Source organism: Doryrhamphus excisus, linkage group LG4 (assembly GCF_037039965.1).
Source record: "Doryrhamphus excisus strain RoL-2023G ecotype Guam linkage group LG4, RoL_Dexc_Guam_v1.1, whole genome shotgun sequence".
Classification (NCBI taxonomy): domain Eukaryota; kingdom Metazoa; phylum Chordata; class Actinopteri; order Syngnathiformes; family Syngnathidae; genus Doryrhamphus; species Doryrhamphus excisus.
Window position 1 is genome coordinate 11901730 of NC_136360.1, and position 19048 is coordinate 11920777.

At 43.1% G+C, this 19048-nt stretch overlaps 3 protein-coding genes across 7 annotated transcripts; all 3 read right to left on the bottom strand.

Annotated features, from left to right (window-relative positions):
• Nucleotides 1-273: 273 nt before the first annotated feature.
• Nucleotides 274-5776, bottom strand: LOC131129206 (leucine-rich repeat-containing protein 41-like). 3 transcript variants are annotated; one of them, XM_058072480.2, is made up of 10 exons: nt 5495-5768; nt 4725-4811; nt 4581-4633; nt 3862-4495; nt 2185-2397; nt 1944-2108; nt 1696-1794; nt 1504-1632; nt 1370-1442; nt 274-1122 (listed from the first exon to the last, which is right to left on the bottom strand). In XM_058072480.2, the coding sequence occupies exons 1-10, from the start codon at nt 5592-5594 to the stop codon at nt 912-914; spliced, it is 1764 nt and encodes a 587-aa protein (XP_057928463.2). In that variant the 5' UTR covers nt 5595-5768; the 3' UTR covers nt 274-911. The 3 variants fall into 3 exon arrangements, with proteins under 3 accessions (XP_057928463.2, XP_078646297.1, XP_057928466.2); XM_078790171.1 differs by lacking the exon at nt 5495-5768 and adding an exon at nt 4889-5091; XM_058072483.2 differs by having other exon boundaries at nt 971-1122; nt 1504-1616; nt 5495-5776.
• Nucleotides 5777-6203: 427 nt separating this feature from the next.
• Nucleotides 6204-11542, bottom strand: LOC131129205 (leucine-rich repeat-containing protein 41-like). 3 transcript variants are annotated; one of them, XM_078790170.1, is made up of 11 exons: nt 11351-11542; nt 10530-10616; nt 10374-10432; nt 9651-10290; nt 9357-9569; nt 9120-9290; nt 8402-8500; nt 8211-8339; nt 8070-8142; nt 7698-7921; nt 6207-7645 (listed from the first exon to the last, which is right to left on the bottom strand). In XM_078790170.1, exons 1-10 carry the CDS (start codon nt 11448-11450, stop codon nt 7702-7704), a joined length of 1791 nt encoding a protein of 596 aa, XP_078646296.1. In that variant the 5' UTR covers nt 11451-11542; the 3' UTR covers nt 6207-7645; nt 7698-7701. The 3 variants fall into 3 exon arrangements, with proteins under 3 accessions (XP_078646295.1, XP_078646294.1, XP_078646296.1); XM_078790169.1 differs by having other exon boundaries at nt 6204-7558; nt 7699-7921; nt 9120-9569; XM_078790168.1 differs by having other exon boundaries at nt 6204-7645; nt 9120-9569.
• A 1038-nt stretch (nt 11543-12580) lies between these two features.
• Nucleotides 12581-18866, bottom strand: rad54l (RAD54 like). The gene is made up of 18 exons (XM_058072474.2): nt 18423-18866; nt 18251-18331; nt 17811-17921; nt 17678-17738; nt 17474-17609; nt 16785-16854; nt 16420-16708; nt 16085-16209; nt 15861-16011; nt 15278-15404; nt 15136-15210; nt 14930-15060; nt 13890-14000; nt 13694-13817; nt 13534-13612; nt 13283-13462; nt 13046-13209; nt 12581-12862 (listed from the first exon to the last, which is right to left on the bottom strand). Exons 1-18 carry the CDS (start codon nt 18423-18425, stop codon nt 12661-12663), a joined length of 2220 nt encoding a protein of 739 aa, XP_057928457.2. The 5' UTR covers nt 18426-18866; the 3' UTR covers nt 12581-12660.
• Between the last annotated feature and the right edge of the window lie 182 nt (nt 18867-19048).

Consider the following 19048-nt stretch of genomic DNA (forward strand, 5'->3'; position numbering starts at 1 on the left):
GATTAACTATATGAGCAAGTTTAAGTATTTGTGATTTTAGAAATAAGGAGTTACTAGTATGTTCTCTGTAGGCGGCATTACGAATTGTCCTTACTGGCCTTTTTTGCAGTACATTTAGCGAGTGAAGATTGCTTTTATAGTTATTACCCCATATTTCCACACAATAAATTAAGATATGGTAGAACCAGAGCACAACAAATCAGAATTAAGTTTATTTGTAGTTCTAAACAGAATTAAGTTGTTTTTACTCACTTGTTTGTCTCTACCAGGAGATGCCGTTCACTTTTTCCTTCCTTAGTGTTGCCATCGCTTACCAACATACAAAACAAATCATAATCGCAATTCATAAATTAAATATAAAAATATTTTTCTTTCTTTACAGTGTTACAAGCAAAAATATTCTAGATTATTCAGTATGTATATGATTAAACAATACCGACATAGCAAATCCTGCATCATTCATTACCATTCCAGTAAGTAGATTATTAAACAATCTGGTTATTTTTTATGACCATAAGGAACAACAGAAATTTGATTTTAATGTACTTATCTGGATATTTAACTGGAAGCATTTATCAATACTTCTCGTTAAATAATATACAATGCACCTTTCATTTCAGTGATGGCATTGTTAATGCAGTTGTGACTACATCTAAATCATCATCACTGACACAATATACATTGTCTTGGCCACTGTCCTGAGTATTTACAACAACCAGTTTTATACATCTACAACATTGAAATATGAACATTTACAATTTTGTCAGGGTTTTTCGTATGATCTTTGAAGACCAGGAGTGAAGAAGGTGCATGTGTGTTTGTGGTTCAGTGTCACTGTCTCTCGCCTGTCTGACAAAAGACTGACCGTGTTGAATCAAAGACTCGTGCTGATTCATTATCGCCTCACTGCATCAGCGAATCAGGTCGGACATGATGTTGCTGAATTCCCAGTCATAGGCCACCCGCTGACAGAATGGGCGGAGCTTGTCCACTACAGCATTCCATTCGTTTCCGTTGTCACCCTGGTTGTACGTGAGGTCAAGGGTGAGACGGTGCGGTGGAGGGTGTGTCGTCAAGACCTCAGCAAAGCGTAGCATGTAGCTTGGCACAATTAAGTTATGGCTGTGTGGAAAAAGAAGAGCAGCATTTTTTCATCATCTGTTTTACTTAACTGGGTCATGGAAATGACCCAGTTTCTAAACGTATTCTGGGATGCATTGCCCACTCTGTGCTATCTGTGAGTCTTTTAGAAAACAGAAGGGTAACAGTTTGGAAATATTAATATTTTTCCATACTTGAGTTTCCATTTTCCATACTTGTTTAGGAACCTTGCTACAAGGTCCTTCCCAAGGACTTGGTGAGCACTCACCGGAGATCAAGGTATTCCACTGAGCTTGGTGTCGGTCCAGTGAAGAGTTCTGCCAGCACGCGGACGTCATGAGCTGTTGACACAGGCAACGTGTGAACACGTCGCAAAGCATACGCGTCAACGGTGTCCCTTACCAAAGTAATTTTCAGGCAACATGAGCTTGCGTAGACACGGCACCGCCTTAAGGGCATCAACCAACTGTCGTAAGGCCTCCTCTTTGTTGCTCTGCTGGACCAGGAGATGGCAGCTATGGAGACGCAGCTCTGAAAGTCAAAGCAGCGTCAAACATGGTGGCGTGAAGAAAACAATACCATGGGATTTGTTACCTTCTAGCTTGCACACTCGCAGCACGGTGAGCATCTGGTGGAAACAATTGGACAAGTCCATGTTCTTCAAGTGGAGACTTGTCAGGCGGCCATTGGACTCTAAACACACACAACACACACAGGTCTGCTCGGGTGGGGTCTGGATGGATCTGGACTCAAATGTCCATGCAGTCATTAGGTTGGAGTTTAGACGTTGAAGTCATAACCAAAAGTACTGCTCATTTTGACTTAAATGTGTGATTGTTCACCTGAGAGTGTAGTGAGGATGTCCTTTTGGGAGTGGGCTGGCAGGTGGACTCCTTCCAAATGCAGCGTGACCAGGCGGGGGCAGCGTTTCAACATGGACAAGAGGAAGTCAGGCGATGTCACCCGCCCATACACTTTGATTGACAGGCGCTCCAGCGAAAGTTGACCTGCAGAATGGTTATAGGTGAACAACGAGCAGGTGAGGCACGCCCACTGAAGCTGCTACACAGGTAAAACACTCACTCGTATTATTCGCAAAAGGCAGCTCCTCCATGAAGAAGTTCCCGAATTGCACGTTGAGCTCCGTCAGTCTGGGGTAGGCGTTCAACAAAAAGCTTGGCAATGCCGGGCACGACATTGGGTCGATGGACAGATGGCTGAGGGACGCGTCCGAGCATTGAAAAAGCTGCTCAAGAGCTTTGGTGAAGTCCAACATATCCGAAACAGGTATGGGTGCTGCACCAGAACATCAAACACACATGTTGTGTCATGTAGGGTTGCCAACACAGACAAGGAACACACTTTGTCAAAACTAGTCCATAAAACCTCAATGGCTTCAGTTTGTCAGCTTCCCACAAGCTACGCCAATGGATGCCAGCGTGTTTGATCATTTCCTTATCAAAATGTATTGCCATTTGACTTTGCTGAGCTGTCCGAGGCTGTACCTGACAACGGCGGCAACTAGCGAACTTGCTAGGTAGAGTTAAACGCCTGGCTTCTTGTCTTCGTACTACAAATGTGACTTTTTACCACAGTGACATTTTGTCACATTAGTTGGGAGCTTGTTTTTGTCCCAGCTTCTTGTGGATATTATGTTCATGGGGCATGTAGTAACTTTGCAAGTGTCGCTGAACAATTCTGCTCTCTTGTTGTCATTCCACTAATTACGTCTTGTCCTGAAAACACTATTTGTGTGTGGTGTAATGAACACAAACACATAGCGTGCCCAGCCTTATGCTGCTGATGCTATCACAGGGGTCTCTTTTCTCGCCAGCTGATTTTGATTAGCTTACTAAAGGGTCAAATAATATTTACTTCAGTTCTCAGTACGTAACCTTTATATCATGACAAATGACCACTGGTCGAGTGGTTAGCGCGCAGGCCACACAGCTAGGAGACCCGAGTTTGATTCCACACTCAGCCATCTCTGTGTGGAGTTTGCATTTTCTCCCCCTGAATGTGTGGGTTTTCTCCGGGTGCTCCGGCGTCCTTCCACATTCCAAAAACATGCTAGGTTAATTGGCGACTCCAAATTGTCCATAGTTATGAATGTGAGTGTGAATGGTTGTTTGTCTATATGTGCCCTGTGATTGGATGGCCACCAGTCCAGGGTGTACCCCGCCTCTTGCCCGAAGACAGCTGGGATAGGCTCCAACACCCCTGGGACCCTCGTGAGGATATTCATTCATTCATTCATTTGCTACCGCTTATCCTCACGAGGGTCGCGGGGGTTCTTCAGGCGAGAGGCGGTGTACATCCTAGACTGGTCGCCAGCCAATCACAGGGCACATATAGACAAACAACCATTCACACTCACATTCATACCTATGGACAATTTGGAGTGGCCAATTAACCTAGCATGTTTTTGGAATGTGGGAGGAAACTGGAGTACCCAGATAACCGTGCCGCCTCGTGAGGATAAGCGGTAGAAAATTAATGAATGATGGCCATACTGTTTTTTTCTATAGTGCTAATCCTCACTAGGTTTGCCAGCCTATCCTTTGGGCAAGGTTACACAATGGATTGGTCAGTGGCCAATCACAGTTCCTGTTTCCATGTGTTAGCAAGCTAATATGATGCTAACAAGAATGTTTTGTGATCAAAAAGACATCAAGTGCGCCATATTATACACTCATTTTGCTCAGCCACAGCTTGCAGATGTTTAAATAATTTGACATAAAAAAATCGTTGATGACTCACATCTGCTGCTCAACGTCAAAGCAGTCAGGCAGGAACATGATGGAAGGATTTTAGTCAGCTGGTTCAAGATCTTCGGTGAACAGTCTTCCAGTTCTAGATGTTCAATGAATCTGTTTGGACACCCGGTGCATGTTTGGATGTTTTGGGTACAAAGAATGTATGGGTACATCTGAAAGCGTGCATCTGTAAGGGCTTCTTCTTCATTGCATATGTTTTCTCTGTGAAGTTTGCTCAGACATCCTCCTTCAAACAGCACCTTGGACAGGATGTCATGATCATTGGTACGTAGAATGAGGTGTTTGGTGACGCCATGTTGCATCAGGCGGTGGATGATGTACATCAGTGATTTCTCCTTCTGCCTGAGCACACTTTTATCAATCCATAGTGAAAGTCTAGTAACCGTCTTCTCTAAAACATGGAGAACAGGCGTCTGTCCAGCTATCAAGTCGATCCTCGTCTTGGGCTCGCAGTGCAGTTGAAAATGTTTGATGCTTCTAGCTGCCGGCAACAAGACGTTTGGATTGTTCATATGCTTCACAAAAATGGGCGGTATGTAGAGTTCGTTGATGACCATTTCCAAAATCCGACCCATGACGGCTTCTTTCACATCTTGCTCCGTGGCACGCGTATTCAGCTGGAATTGGAGACGGGAGAAGCGTGACAGTCATTTGCTGTGTCCTGTCAAGGTAGAACATCTTATCATCTTGTTAGATACCCACTCTGCTGGTCAATAGCTGATAGAATTTCCACCATTTAGAGAATGTGGATATTCCTGAGAGGAAACAGACAGGAGAATCATCAACGTGATAAATGAATGCAAAGCATATGACGCCGTTGGCCGTGTTCTCCACTCACAATCTTACCTTTGAGATTGAGGCCCGGTTGAAGTTCATCCAGTTGACACACATCCAGATGAGGAAGAAGATCTTTTAGAAGTTCTTTCGGAAGATCTGATGACACATAAATTACATCATAATATTCAATCACTTTGGCGATTGGTTTGCAGTGCAGTGTTTCTGTCTAGTACCTCTATTGAGGACATTGTCTTAATTGTGTTGTTTATATTTGGTGACTGGAAACCAGACACTTGACCTGGCAATGAGATATTCAAAATATATTGTATGAGTATGCCTCCTATGTATGGATAGAAAATTAAAATACTATTTATAACCAAATACACAAATTCCAAAGAAAGAGCATTCAATAAACAGCAAGAAAACAAAACGATGCAAGACCCTGACATGAAATTATTACGTTTTTGGAAATAACCAATATTTGAATTAGCTTTTTGACAACACTAATTAAAAAAAACCCACACCCAAACCATGGGCAATTTAAGGGCCCAATGAAAAGCAGGCCATTTCCATCACTTGAAAAAGAGACGGCATGGACAGGAAGTGCAAAGGAGGTGTCCTGGGAAAACAGGATGTTTACTTACTCCAGCGTATACTGTACCAGCAGCCAACATTTGAGTATATTAAGTGCTAAAGGAAGAAACAAACTGGAATCGAGCAGAATGTGCCCCTGTTCATAGTCCTAACTTAAATGAATACAAACTCGGGACATGCTCTTAGTTATTTGTCAAAGTCGCCACTGTCACGTCCCAACACAGAAAGACTTCCGGTTTACTTACTAAGTACCGCTGTTGTCCCCAAAACGTCCAAATGTTCACTGACAGCTCTGCAACAGATGTCATTTAAAGTCATAATCCGATTATCTGTATCCATACTCATCTTTGATGTGTATAATGTAAACGTTATGGCGTTTCAGCACACAGACGTGAATCCTCCTTTCGTTTTACTGCGATTAACAAGTAGTGACGTATTGGTCTCGAACGAATCGGCTCTAAGAGCCGGATTTTTGAAAGGAAGGACCGGACCTGGCTCGAGTCGTTGAGAGCCGATTCGTTTTTTTCTTCCTCGTCTTTTTTCAATAAAAAAGCCATTTGTAGTTGGTCATGATGTGTGGTGGCGTCTCGGTGTCCACATTGAACGGGGTCAAAGAGTGTGTGCTGTAAATTCGTTCGTCTGAAATTTTATAACATCTTTTATTTTTGTAGATGTTCACTGAATGAATTTGATCAGGTCGGACATGATCATTGAATTGGTCATTGAATTTTGAATGAACCAATTTAAATAATAATGAGAGAATCAATTTGCAAGCTAAAAGAGCCAGTTCTCGAAAAAGAGCCGAAATATGCATCACAATTAGTAGTAACTTTCAGTGTGCACTACCGCCATGTATTGAGGTGTAGTGGGGCTCGACCGCACATCCAATTATAATAACTATGGCTATGTACAGTACAGCAGTGGTATATGATACAGGAGCCATATACTTTTCAAAATGAAGGTGGTTGCATCATCAATCTGTATCAGAATAAATTTTACTTATATGATTTGCCTTTTAGACTATTAACTTAGCACTTAATTATCACTTAAGACGCAGGAAAGAATTTGGGGAAGAAAATGTATCCCAACATTGGAATCGATATTTGGATTACATTAATGTACAGCTTTGTCTATTGCATCATACAAGAGATCGTCACCATCAGTGATGGGAATAACGGCGTTTTAAATATATGGCGTTACTAACGGGCGTGTAGCAGGGGCAAGTAATGCAATAGTTACTTTTACTGTTAACCAGTTACTTTTGTACTGGAGTAACTCAGTTACTTTTTGGAAAAGTAACTAGTAGCTATAGCTAATTACTTTTTTAAAAAAATAACGTGCCCAACACTGGTCACCACTTCTTAACAACGAGGGAAACACAACACATACATTCCCATATTTCATTATTTCAGTCCAAAATGAGACATACTGCTGTTTTAAAAATACAAATAAACAAGAAATAAATATTTAAACAAGACAATAAAAACAGCAAAAATTGAAAAAAAGAGCAGTCATTTTACAAAAATAGAAAACAATATTAGAATAAAGTTAGAAAAAGAGAAAATAGCAGTATACAATTGAAATATGTTGTAACATTACAAAATAAATACAGTTGCAAAAAAATTATGTTGATCCGCATACTCATTTTTTGCTTGAGCCCATGTTGTATTACAATAATAAAGTCAAAATATTGTGACAATAAAACCATAATATTATAAGAAAATGTACAAGAAGAAAGTTACAATGTTTGTCAAAAAAAAAGTAAAAAGTTGATATACTTTGTCACAGATAACAAAACTGAGATGCAGGCTATTTTTTTCTCTCTCTATGAAAATGTCTCAACATACTGTATGGAAAAGTACGCCCTGCATCCTTGATTTGTCAAGATGCAGTCCTCAGTGGAAAAAAAGTTTGGACACCCCCGTTTGAAAGAGTCCAGAGAAAAGCCTGCTCGTGTTTAATCAATGAATCAATTCATTCGATCAGGCTGGTCATGACAAACTCACCCAGATTCAACTCTTGTTCTCCTATTCCCACACAGCCAGTCCAGCTTTAGCTTGGTGCATGGATGTGGCACTCCTGTTCTTTTCGCCATAATATGGGCTACCAAGCAACATTTACCTCCCTAAACTCCCCTGTGCCAGTGGCTGGACGCTAACCTGCAGCTTAGTTAAAGTGCAGCTTTCCTTTAAGTAATCAGTCTTATGCATTGCGCTCTAATATCTTTGGTCGAGCCTTCCCCAGACTTCCTGGCTGTGTCACTTGTTCTGGTCTTGATGCGGACGTTGTGACAGGATCTCTCAGGATCTTTCTGGAGCAAAGATCCTGAATATCTTTAGTAGTTTGCAGCTACTCTGCTCCTGTCATATTTGTGCTTTTTACTCATTGCTTCTGCTCTGAGAGCTATGATGGTGAAGATGTGTTTCAGTACTTACATCGACTCATTGCCTTGTCACATGTTGCTAATGTGGTCGGCCATTAAGTTGCGGGAATCCCAATCATTGAATACCAGCTGACAGAATGGGCGGAGCTTGTCCAGTGCAGCGTTCCAGCTGCGTTTGTCTCGGACTCCCATATTGTACGCGAGGTTGAGGGTGAGACGGTTCGGTGGAGGGTGTGTCGTTAAGGCCTCGGCGAAGAGCAGCAGATCAGCTGGCTGGATGAAATTTAGGCTGTGTGGATGAAGAAGATTCATATTTTTTCATCCATGTTCCTTAACTGGGTTATCGATAGGAGCAGTCCACATAGGGAAGCCCATAAGGTCCTTCCCAAGACTCTGATTCTCTACAGGGACAGCAGCAGGACTTAGTGAGTGCTCACCGCAGATCGAGGTATTCCACTGAGCTGGGCGCAGGTCCAGAGAAGAGTTCTGCCAGTATGTGGACATTGCAGGCTGTGGACACATGCAATGTGTGAACACACCAGCGACCATACCCTTGAAGCGGTGATGGTGTGGCTTACCAAGGCGGTTCTCAGACAATGTGAGCTTGCGCAGAGACGGCACTGTCTTCAGGGCCTTGACTAGCAGCCACATAACCGCCTGCTTGTCACTATGACGCTCCAGGAGACGGCAGTCATGGAGGTGGAGCTCTGAAAGACAGAGCAGCGTTAAAAAAATGCTGAAGTGAAGAACATGGTGTGGACTTTATTACCTTCCAGCTTGCACACTCGCAACAGGGTGAGGAGCTCGTGGAAACAATCAGACAAGTTCAGGTCCGTCAAGTAGAGACTTGTCAGGTTGCCATTATACTCTAAACACAGAAAAGCTTCATCAAATACAGTAAGTATATCATCGATGGCCACACCACTCTTTTTGCAGCTTCACTCCATCGACGGGGTAGCAAAGGCAGGCAACTTTTTTTTCTAATAGGAGCACAGTGGACCCTAATTTAAAATTTTAGGGATGCACAAACCAAAATCGACTTGCCCTGGAAGGGGTAGTGATGTCATTGTTTTCAGAAAGTAGTACAGTTTGCTTGTTTACATGGAAATGACATTGCAGGCTTCCCAGATGTTTCCAATCACAAAGCTGTTTAAAAAAACAAACACACCCACCTTATAGGGCATGCAGAACAGTGTTTCCATGTGGATAAAAAGGACAGGACTATGTGAGGGAGTTTTTACGACTGGGACACATTACACTCAAAAAGACCAGGATCCAGGACGCTTTGCCAACAGACTAAATGACAGGATTTACTGCCACGAAAAGCAAGTCGGGGAGGGAGAGGTCAAAGGGCGACTAAAGCTCTCAATCACTACATGAGGATGGACACAGTTTGAGGGAACCAGATGACCGTCTTGATGAACAACTGCTTTGTTTGCTAAGACTTAAAAAGGAAGTCTCTTTATGTGACCTGTGTAATTGTTCACCTGACAGCGTGTTGAGGAGTTCCTTTTGAGAGTACGGAATCAGCAGGCGCATCCCTTTCACATGGAGCGTGACCAAGTGGGGGCAGCATCTTAACACGGACAAGAGGAAGTTGGGAGCTGTCAGGAGGTCCTGATGCATTTCGACTGACAGGCGCGCCAACGGAAGTTCGCCTGCAGGATAGTTAGGACACAGTAAACAACGCCTGCTGAAGCTACCGCATTGGTAAAAGCACAGACCTGTATCCTTCCAAAGCGGCAGCTTCTCCTGAAAAACGTTATCAAACTCCACATTGAGCTCCTTCAGCCTGGGATAGGCGTGCAACAGGAGGCTCAGCAAGGACAGGTATGACAGCGAGTAGATAGACAGACGTCTGAGGGATGCATCAGAGTGTTGAAACAGCTGCTTCAGAGCTTTGGTGAAGTCTAACACATCTGAAAACTGAAAAGTGTCTGCACCAGAATCACACATACACACGTTTGACATTTAAATGTAGAAAATATGATTTGACGAGAAAAACATTGATGACTCACTCTTGCCGCGCACCGTTAGAGCCGTGAGATGCGTGCATGAAGGAAGGATTTTAGTCAGGTTTTTCAAGCTCCTGAGTGAACAGTCCGCCAGTTCCAGATGTTCAATGACTCTGTTTGGACACCCAGTGCATGTATGGACATTTTGGTCTAGAACGTCTGGGTACATCTTTAAGAGTTTTGCTGGGGAACCTTCTTCTTCTTCATCGTCATTCCACGTGTCTTCCCTGTGATGTTTACTCAGACATCCTCCTTCAAACAGCACCTTAGACAAGATGTAATGGTAATCCGTACGTAGAACGACATGTTTGGTGACGCCATGTTTCATCAGGCGATGGATGATGTACATCTGTAATCTCCTCTCCTCTCCAAGCACAATTTTCTCAAGCCAAAGTGAAAGTGTAGTAACCGTCTCTTCTAAAACACGGAGGACGGGTGTCTGTCCAACTATCAAGTCGACCCTTGAGTTGCGCTTGAAAGACAGTTTAAAATGGTTGATGCTTTTAGCTGCTGTCAACAAAATGTCTGGCGTGTTTAAATGCTTCCCAACACTTTGAGGTAGGCCTTGGTCATTGATGACCATTGCAAAGATCCTCCACATGACTTCCTGTTTCACATTTTGCTCCGGGTCAGATGCCTTCAGCTACAATCAGAGATGGGAGAAGCGTGACATTCGTATGCTGACCTGAGAAGGTACAATATCTAGTCATCACAGAAGATACCTACCGAGGCCCAGCCGCCCAATTGCAGGTAGACTTTATACCATTCAGGGAGTGTGGATATTCCTGAGAGGAAAATGACAGGGGAGAATCAACACAGGAAGTAAAGTCAATTGTCAAACGAAAGGTAAGAGAACCATACGCTCTTTCCTCATAAGCATACCTTTCAGGTTGAGCCCCGGCTGAAGTTCATCCAGCTGACACACATTCAAATAAGGAGTAAGACCCTTTAGAAGTTCTCTTGGAAGATCTGATGGCACATATATTGCATCATCTCAGATAAAAATCACGGGAACAAACTTACAGGATTCCGTAAGACAGTGTTTTTCAACGTTTTTTGAGCCATGGCACGTTTTTTACATTGGAAAAATTTTGCGGCACACCAATAACCAACATTATTTGCTTCTTTCAATTTTTTTCCTGATTACGGACTCGCCACAGCAGATCCTTTTGATCCTCATACTAATTTAACCAACAATGTTACAACATGTCACCACTACCTCTCACGTGCATCACTAAGTCTATTAGAGGAACGAGGCAATCAGCTACGTGTTGCCACACGGACGATTATTACATTACTCTGCCAGTCTTTACACCAATGACACGCGACATTGACATAATATTTGCAGAAAATTATTAATACATGTGAATAAAAAAAAGTGATATTGAATAATTCCTCACGGCACACTTGTGTGCCGCGGCACAGTTGTTGAAAATCACTGCCCTAAGGTTATTCTTGCAACATAACAAATAAAAAGCCACTAGTAAATCTGCATAATGGCTACATTTTTACAAAATTTGAGTCCTTATTAAGTGTTTAGGACAGAACGAAACTGGAAGTAAAAATAGGGTTCAGTTCGTGGACCCAACTGAATAGAGGCAAACTCGGGAAACTAAATTATTGATATTTATTTGATATAGCAGTCTCGTTAGCCCGAGTTAGCTAGTTGGCGCTCCGAACACAGACACTTCCGGTTTACTTACCAAGTACCGCTGTCGTCCCCAAAACTTTCAAATGCTCACTGACAGCTCGGAAGCAGATGTCACTTAAAGTAGCGATCTGATTTTCTGTGTATAAACTCATCACTGCTGCCCATGAACGTCTACAGAGTTCAGACCAAGGATGGTGAAGGTTTCTTTTTCTTCTTCTTCTGTTGTTGTTTATTGGCGGTTGGCAAGCAGCTTTTAGTTTCCATTACCGCCACCTTCTGAACAGGAGTGTGGAACATAATCTAACCCCCTCTATAATGTATTCATAAATCCAGTTTTTCTTAAAACAGAATACATATTTATCCGTATAAAAATGGTAAAATATTAGCAACATTGAATCTTTTCCTGTTGAAATGTATCCTCCAACCAGTGGAGTCATTAGGCCTATTTGCCTAAAACGTTCTTGATACCACCCCTAAATAATTTGATATTTTTAATAGATTAAAAAAAAAAGATTTTTACAAAAAAAATCTCTGACAAATTTTATATAATAGGGCAAAAGCAGGCTAATAAGCAAGCCAATAAGCAAGCTAATACTAGCCTACTACTAGTACCACTACTACTATAAGTAGTAGTGTAGATTTCGCAGTGTAGATTGTGTGTACTTGTGTAAATTTAATGGTGGCCTAAAACAGTTCAGTATCTCTACTAAATCTGTCCAAAAGTGGGAGTGTTATATCCTAGTTCTCGTTCGTTATTTGTTTTTTTTTGAACGTCTACTACATTCATTCATATCATGTGCATCTCCAGGGGGTTAAGCCCCCCCTATCCTCAGAATCTAGTGACACCCCTGCCTCCAACGCACTTCTCTTCTGTTGGTACGGTGTGCAATCTATTGAGACATGACTGATACTTTCTGATACATTGCAATAGTTACACAATCCTGTTTCATACTTTTCTGCCATTTTAAGTGTACTGTTAAGCCCAGAGTGTCATTCTCTCATTCTGTTGTGATGTCTTATTCTCTCCAGTTCCTGCTGGTCCTTAATTCTTGCGTGATTTACTCTTTTTGAATGGTATATGTTCTTTCCTTGCATATATATCTCCCAACTCATTACCATCCACTCCTAAATGTGCTGGCACCCATACTAGATACATTTCTTTTGCTAATCTCAAAAACTACATCAGGTCTGGATTCCGAATTCCCATTTCTTTTATCTGTTATAACAACTGTACTTATCTGTCTATATCTCACTCCAATACAAAGTATACCCCGCTTCCTCAAACAAATATGGACTTTATTCTTCAGTTTTGATAAAAACTAAAACACTCTTCAATGAATAAATATGTCTGTACACAGGCAGTCACAGGACACCCCTCTGGTCCTCGTGGGAGCGCTGGTGGAAGACGAAGGAGATAGCTGCATCCCAGGAAGCCTTCAACACTTGGTCTCTCAGGCCCTTCTTGTCAAAACAGTGGTTCCACTGGGAGAGGTCGCTGGTGCAGTCGGACTCAGCTGGAGGGGCACGGACTTGGATGCCGTTGACGCAGCGGCGACAGCGAAATCTAATGGAGCCATACACAGAGGGAAGACGTGGTGAGTTGAAATACCATTGGAGTACTGCAAAGCTACGGTTTTGTTTAGGTGTTTGATCTTCAGAATCAAATTATACATAATAATTCCTTTTATGTATTCCAAAACGGCTTTGGGTCTCTAAAGTAAAGTTCTGCAAAACATGTGATCCTTACTTGTCGTGTGTGTCGCTGGCGGTCTCCTCATTAAGTGCAAAGAGTTCACGCAGTTCGCCCAACGAGAAGTGGCGCTCCACATCCTGCTCCTCGTCCACCACACAGCTGCTCAGGGCTTTCTTGTGGGCCTGCCTCTGCAAGATCTTCTCTTCGATGGTGCCTGTCTGTGGTCAGGCATGAGCATAAGCGTGGCATGAGCGTGGTGACTGTAGCAAATGTGAGACGTGTGCTACTCACAGACAGCAGCCTGTAGATGTAGCACGTCTTCTTCTGGCCGTCTCGCCACACCCGTGCCATGGCCTGCTCGTCGTTGGCCGGATTCCAGTCGGGATCGAACATCACCAAGCGGTTGGCGCCGATTAGATTCAGGCCACAGCCTCCTGCCTTGCTACTCAGCATGAAGATGAATTCTGGGTTCTAGAAGATACAGATGGATTCAACTTGCACTCGGGGTCTCTCGTTGGCGCTTCACGCAGCTTTGAACTTACTGACGGACTGTTGAATCGCTCCACAATCTTGGCCCGTTTCTTGATTGACATGGTGCCGTCCAGTCGGACATACGGGTACCTGCGAGACAGCAGCAGGGCGGATGAAGTAGCAATCCTACCTCAGGGCCAAAGACATGATGGGTCCCTCCCAAAATGGCACCTTCTAGAATGGCACAGCTTCTCAAAGATGTCCAGTGTTTGAGTGTAGTTGGAGACGAGAACCACTTTGTCGCTGGTGGTCGTCCTGGTCATGGCAAGAATGTAGTCCAGGACTAGCATTTTCCCTGGAGCAAAGCAGGCAGGCTGAACACTGCATCTCCCTCAAACAACGACTTCATAGCTTTTTGCTTTCTTACCTGACAGCTGAGGCTCCACACATTTAATGGAGTAACCGGGCGGGAAAAGATCCAGAGCACCTTCAAAACCTTCCTCACCCTCCAGGCACTTGTCATAGATGAGAGCAGGGTCTGACACACAAATAGCATTTGTAGAAATGTAGAAAACAACATTATCACATGTAGAAAACAAGCCCATTGCATGCCAATTCCCACAACAACCGAAGAAGGAAAGAGGTCAAGCTGAACTTAAATACTGTACAAAAATGTGGAATCATGTGAAAAGTGGAAAATAGCTGGAATGGCTAGGATGTTTTGCTAGAATGGGTTGACAAATGTGAGAATATGTTTTTAATATTTATGGAAATTGTTCCCAGGAATCTTGGGGTTTTTTGGAATGAGGAAACTGAATGTTTTGATGCTGAAATTGTTTAAATCATTTAAGAAATGTGGAAATACTTACAATTGTCAAGACCTGAATGAGCTGAACGTTATCATCTTGGAACGGTTTCTTACAATTGAGAAAATTGTCCAATAATTTCCAATGGGAATTCTGTTGTGGAAATTGTGGAATTATGGTAAATGTGATTTTTTTTTATTTTGGAATGTGAGAAAATGAATGCACTGACGCTGGAACTGTGTTAACAAATGTGGAAAAATGTCATTCATTTCAATCAGATGGTTATGTCCAAAAAATGTGCAAGTCCTGGAAAACTGGGATTTTTTGGAATATGGAAAATAGCCTAAATGTTTTGATGTTTGTGTGGTTTGGAGCATTTGAGAAATGTGTAAGTGGTCAGAATTCTTAAGATCAGAAGGATTGCATGTTATGGAAAATACAGAATTTTGGGGATGTGGAATACCGTTAGTCTGAATGTCCCAAATGAGCTGAATGTTTTTAAGATTTGAACTGGTAGAGAAATGTGAAAAATGTGGGACCTGTCCATTCATTTTCAATAGGCATTCTGTCACAGAAAAAGTGAAATTCCTGGAAAAGTATGTGAATAGATAGCTGGCGTGTCTCTATATGTATTTTAGATTTTCAAGATCAGACGTCTTACGATTGCAGAGTTTCTTGAGCGAGGTGATGGACGACAGCGAGGAGACGCTGATCTTGCCTCCTTGTAGGGCTTCGACAGGCTTGGCCTGCCTCAGGAAGCGCTTGTAGAGCTCTGTCTGCAGAGGGGTCAGTCTGCGGGGAAAGTCATCATGTCTTTAGTACACGCCACACGTTTGGATACACTGACTCAACACAAGTCCAGCCTACCTGCAACAGACCACCTGTTCTATCTTGACAGGCAGATACTTGGACAGGATGTCAGACGTTCTCCTGATTAAACACCTGAGGAGATGCAGCAGGTGGTTAATTCGACATGATGTTGAGATTTTCCCTTCACAAAGGAAGCTACCTGTTGACGATGCTGATCAGCTCCTTGAGCTTGTCCTCTCCTGTTTGTCTGTCTTTATCGCTGGCGTCAGCGTCCCGACCCTTCAGGATGGGAATTTCAAAGCGCTTCTTGAACTCCTGAGCGGTGCCTGTTATCATGGAATGTTAAAATGTGACTTAAAGGGGGCCTATTATGCAAAATTTTCGGCCCTTGTATTGAGTTGTGGTCTCTATAGAGAAGCTACACACAATAATCAGCACAGAAAACTTTTCTTCTAGAATCTGCATCTATTCCAGCTGTAGTATATCCTTTGATTTGTGCTTCATGCCAAAACGGTCTGTTTTAATTTATTCCCCCCACGGCCCGCCTCCGGGCATGCCCACTCCGCTTAGATCGGTTACTTACCCAAAGTCAGAAAAGTGGGAAGAGCATAATAGGTCCCCTTTAAAGCACTTCTTGTGCAGACTGCAAAAGTTTTACCATGGAGAAAGTTTGATTCTGGAACAGACTACTTCTATTTCTATTTTTCCAAATCCCAAAGGATCGTGTTCCCCCTGGGAGGTTCTAATGCTGTTCTGTTGGACAGCCACAAAAGGCTGCTTACCAAGGATGCCAGCGTTAACAAAGTGGACCAGGCTGAAGTACTCCAGCAGGTCGTTCTGGATGGGTGTGCCTGATATCAGCACTCTCCTTTGGGCTCTCATGGCGTTGAGAGCTTGGTACGTCTGGTTGTCAGAATTCTTGAGGCGATGGCCCTGCAGTGAGTCAAAAACACATGCAAGCATGACTGTGTGTTGTGCTGAACACTTGGTCAAACTGCACAACTACCTCGTCGCAGATGATGAGACCAACTTGGCCTTTGTGCAGAACCTCTGCATGCAGCCGAAACGTCTCATATGAGATGATGAGTATGGGGGTTGGTACTCTGAGACCACGCTGGGAGATGAAGTTCACTAGAAGGCACAAAAGTAGACACAGGGATAAGGGACAACCACTGTAGCTTGTCAAGCCAACTTTCCATCAACAGTAAAAAGTAGAGGATGCAACTTTTCCTAGAAGCACACAGAAGGCTTACATCTCTCAACTGTTATTAGTGAGCACTTCACCTTTGCTAAAGCACCCCTTGCATCCTGTGAATGCAGCAAATCCATACAGGCAATTACCAAGTTTCCCGTCAATGTCGTTCTTGGAGCCTCCGTCTATTGCCACCGGCGCCACGCGTCCTCCCAGCCACTTTGCCACCTCATTGAACCAGTTGCGAACCAGACTAGACGGCGACACCACGATGGCCTTGTCTATCTCTGGCTTGGCGTCTGCACTTTGGCGAAGCAGCGTCCACACGAGAGTAATACACTGCAAGGTCTTGCCCAGGCCCATCTCGTCAGCCATGATGCAGCCGTACGAGCCCGGAATGCGTCTGCCCGTCACACAGTCCCACAGGAACTTCACCCCCTGGATGTGATAGGACTTATTATAGAGTTCCTGGATTCCTGCCTTGGCCTTGTAAAATGGAACACCAGGCATTTACCTCTCTCTGATGGGGTCTGAGCACCTTGCCTAAGATGGGATCCACAACAACGTGGACGGGAAGTTTGTCCCTGCACAAAAGAAAGGAAAGCTTCATAAACAAGCTAAAGCTACTGTATAAGACAAAAAACAAGACATTCCCTAAGATTGTGATGAAGTGCGGGCTGGGGGTCATTTGCGGTGTATGGATTGCTTTTTAATGGACCGCGGCAAAATTAAACAAAAAAAAAGAAACTAACTAAATGCCTAATCATCCATTCATATAATGAGGAATCACAGCATCGCTTTCGTTCTTTTGAGTAACTTTTTTCCTCCATTTTGTCTTCTGAGCGCGATGCAGAATCGTCTTCGTGTCAACTCGTCAATGAAAAGGAAAGTTAGGCTGAAAAGAGGACTTTGACATGGTGAAATGCTCAAAAAGTGGTGAAACGGCAGTCAACTTAGGCTGCATCCAGCTTCTCAAACGCCATCGTGAACAATGAATGAGGTATCTTTGAACATGTGAAAGGATCTACTCCTGACATGGACAGTTATAATAAATCCCAATAAGCCCCATCTCTCCCTTCCTTGGAAAGCATCATCCAATATACAAGACAACTACAGGGAAGAAAGAAATTGTGGATGACTTAGTTGCTAATTCTAACTAACTAACGTTTATGTTCCAAGTTCCAACTTATGTCGTCAACCTACTTGTCTGCTTTGAGCTGCTCATGGGCGCTGAGCGACTGGGGCTCAAACAGAACCAAGGCGTCCTCTGCAAACGGATCATGAAGGGCTCGCCTCACGCCTGCACGCTTTAGTCCGAGTGCTCGGATTCCCAGCGAGCCTGTGGAAGAAGACGTTGAGAATCAGCTGAAGGTGTTTCGGACCAGAAGATGAGGAGACGAAGCTTACCAGTGTAATTGTGGATCGGAACTTTAAACGGCTTGGAGAGGATCCTGCGAATGAATTCCTCCTGCGGGAGACATTTGTGACATTTAGACTCACAACCTCCAGTCAAGTTAACCATAGCCGTTTATGCGCTCACGTGCTTGTCGGCGTCTGCACACTCAGGCCGAGAATTCAGCTGCGTCAGCGGCTTCCTGAATGGAGATATGTGACTTTCTCGCATTGTTTGCTCACTTTTGCTTCTTTTCTCCTATCAATGGTAACATAATAGGTACTCTGTGAATGATACTTGGGTACTAATGTTGAAATAAAATACACACACAGCAAATAGTACTTAAACAGGCTTCAGTAGATTGTGATGTTAAATTTTTATAAAAACAACATAAGAATGTATAACCATATTCCTTCATATACTGTCAAAAACGATTTGCAAGAAATTGTAATAATTAATGGTGCAAAAGAGGCATCATTATTAAGTACACTGATTATTTATTCGTGAAATAATGCCGTTAATAAACAATTGAAGAGAGCTCAAATAATAATAGCGATTTAAAAAATGATAAATAGACGCTAACTCACCGCTATGCACGTCCACTCTTCATCATCATCATCCTCCGTTTGCTTCCGTTTGGCGACCTGACTCGGAGCCAAACTCCTTCTCTGTGTTTCCACAATGCAAAGGTTACAAACAATGCCTCGTCCGGAGCACCATAAAGGTAAATAATAGGTCAAGTTTATTTTGCTAGCTCACCATGTCTGCCGGTGCCTCGAAGCTGTTGTTTGCTTCTACGTTAGCCCGCTAGTATCATGTAGCATCGCGTACACAATACACCAGTGCGGTGTTTAACACACCAAAGGTACCGTTATGAACTTTGACGTCACTTTAGAAGCTTTGAATGAGTAACCGAAGTAAATATAAATTAACGTGTAGCGGTTGTTACCATCGCACCGTCAAACTGCGCGCTAAAGTGCTAAACTACGGCAACCGGAAAGGGAAAACACCTCTTTTTGATTTGCTGATTAACGTGTACGTACTGTATTTTTGCGCCAGATTCCGGTGAAACAACATATGACGCGTTTTCATTATGTATATATCAGCTTCATTTTAATCGCGACCTTCAATACATATTCTATTTATTTGTTACATTTGTGGTGGTATGAATGGTATAGCCAAGAACCTTCCCCTCCTTTATATCGAAATGGAACCGTTCGCCCAATCGTAACGTTTGACGTCAGTGAACCAGGAAGTAGAAACAAACTAAGCACTTTCTACTGTTAATCAGCCACACTAATCGCGTGTGTATTGACCGGGATTAATTATGCATACACACACACACACACACACACACACACATATATATATATATATATATATAT

Coding starts and splice junctions, on each gene's coding strand:
- LOC131129206 (XM_058072480.2), bottom strand. CDS start 5,594: ATGAGTATGGATACAGATAATCGGATTATGACTTTAAATGACATCTGT. Junction 2,109..2,184: donor GCCTTTTGCGAATAATACGA/GTGAGTGTTTTA, acceptor ACCATTCTGCAG/GTCAACTTTCGCTGGAGCGC. Junction 1,633..1,695: donor GCGAGTGTGCAAGCTAGAAG/GTAACAAATCCC, acceptor TTTGACTTTCAG/AGCTGCGTCTCCATAGCTGC.
- LOC131129205 (XM_078790169.1), bottom strand. CDS start 11,450: ATGAGTTTATACACAGAAAATCAGATCGCTACTTTAAGTGACATCTGC. Junction 10,617..11,350: donor GGGGACGACAGCGGTACTTG/GTAAGTAAACCG, acceptor ATGTGCCATCAG/ATCTTCCAAGAGAACTTCTA. Junction 7,922..8,069: donor GTGGAATACCTCGATCTGCG/GTGAGCACTCAC, acceptor TCATCCACACAG/CCTAAATTTCATCCAGCCAG.
- rad54l (XM_058072474.2), bottom strand. Junction 17,610..17,677: donor TCCGATCCACAATTACACTG/GTAAGCTTCGTC, acceptor CTTCTTCCACAG/GCTCGCTGGGAATCCGAGCA. Junction 15,211..15,277: donor CTGATCAGCATCGTCAACAG/GTAGCTTCCTTT, acceptor GCATCTCCTCAG/GTGTTTAATCAGGAGAACGT.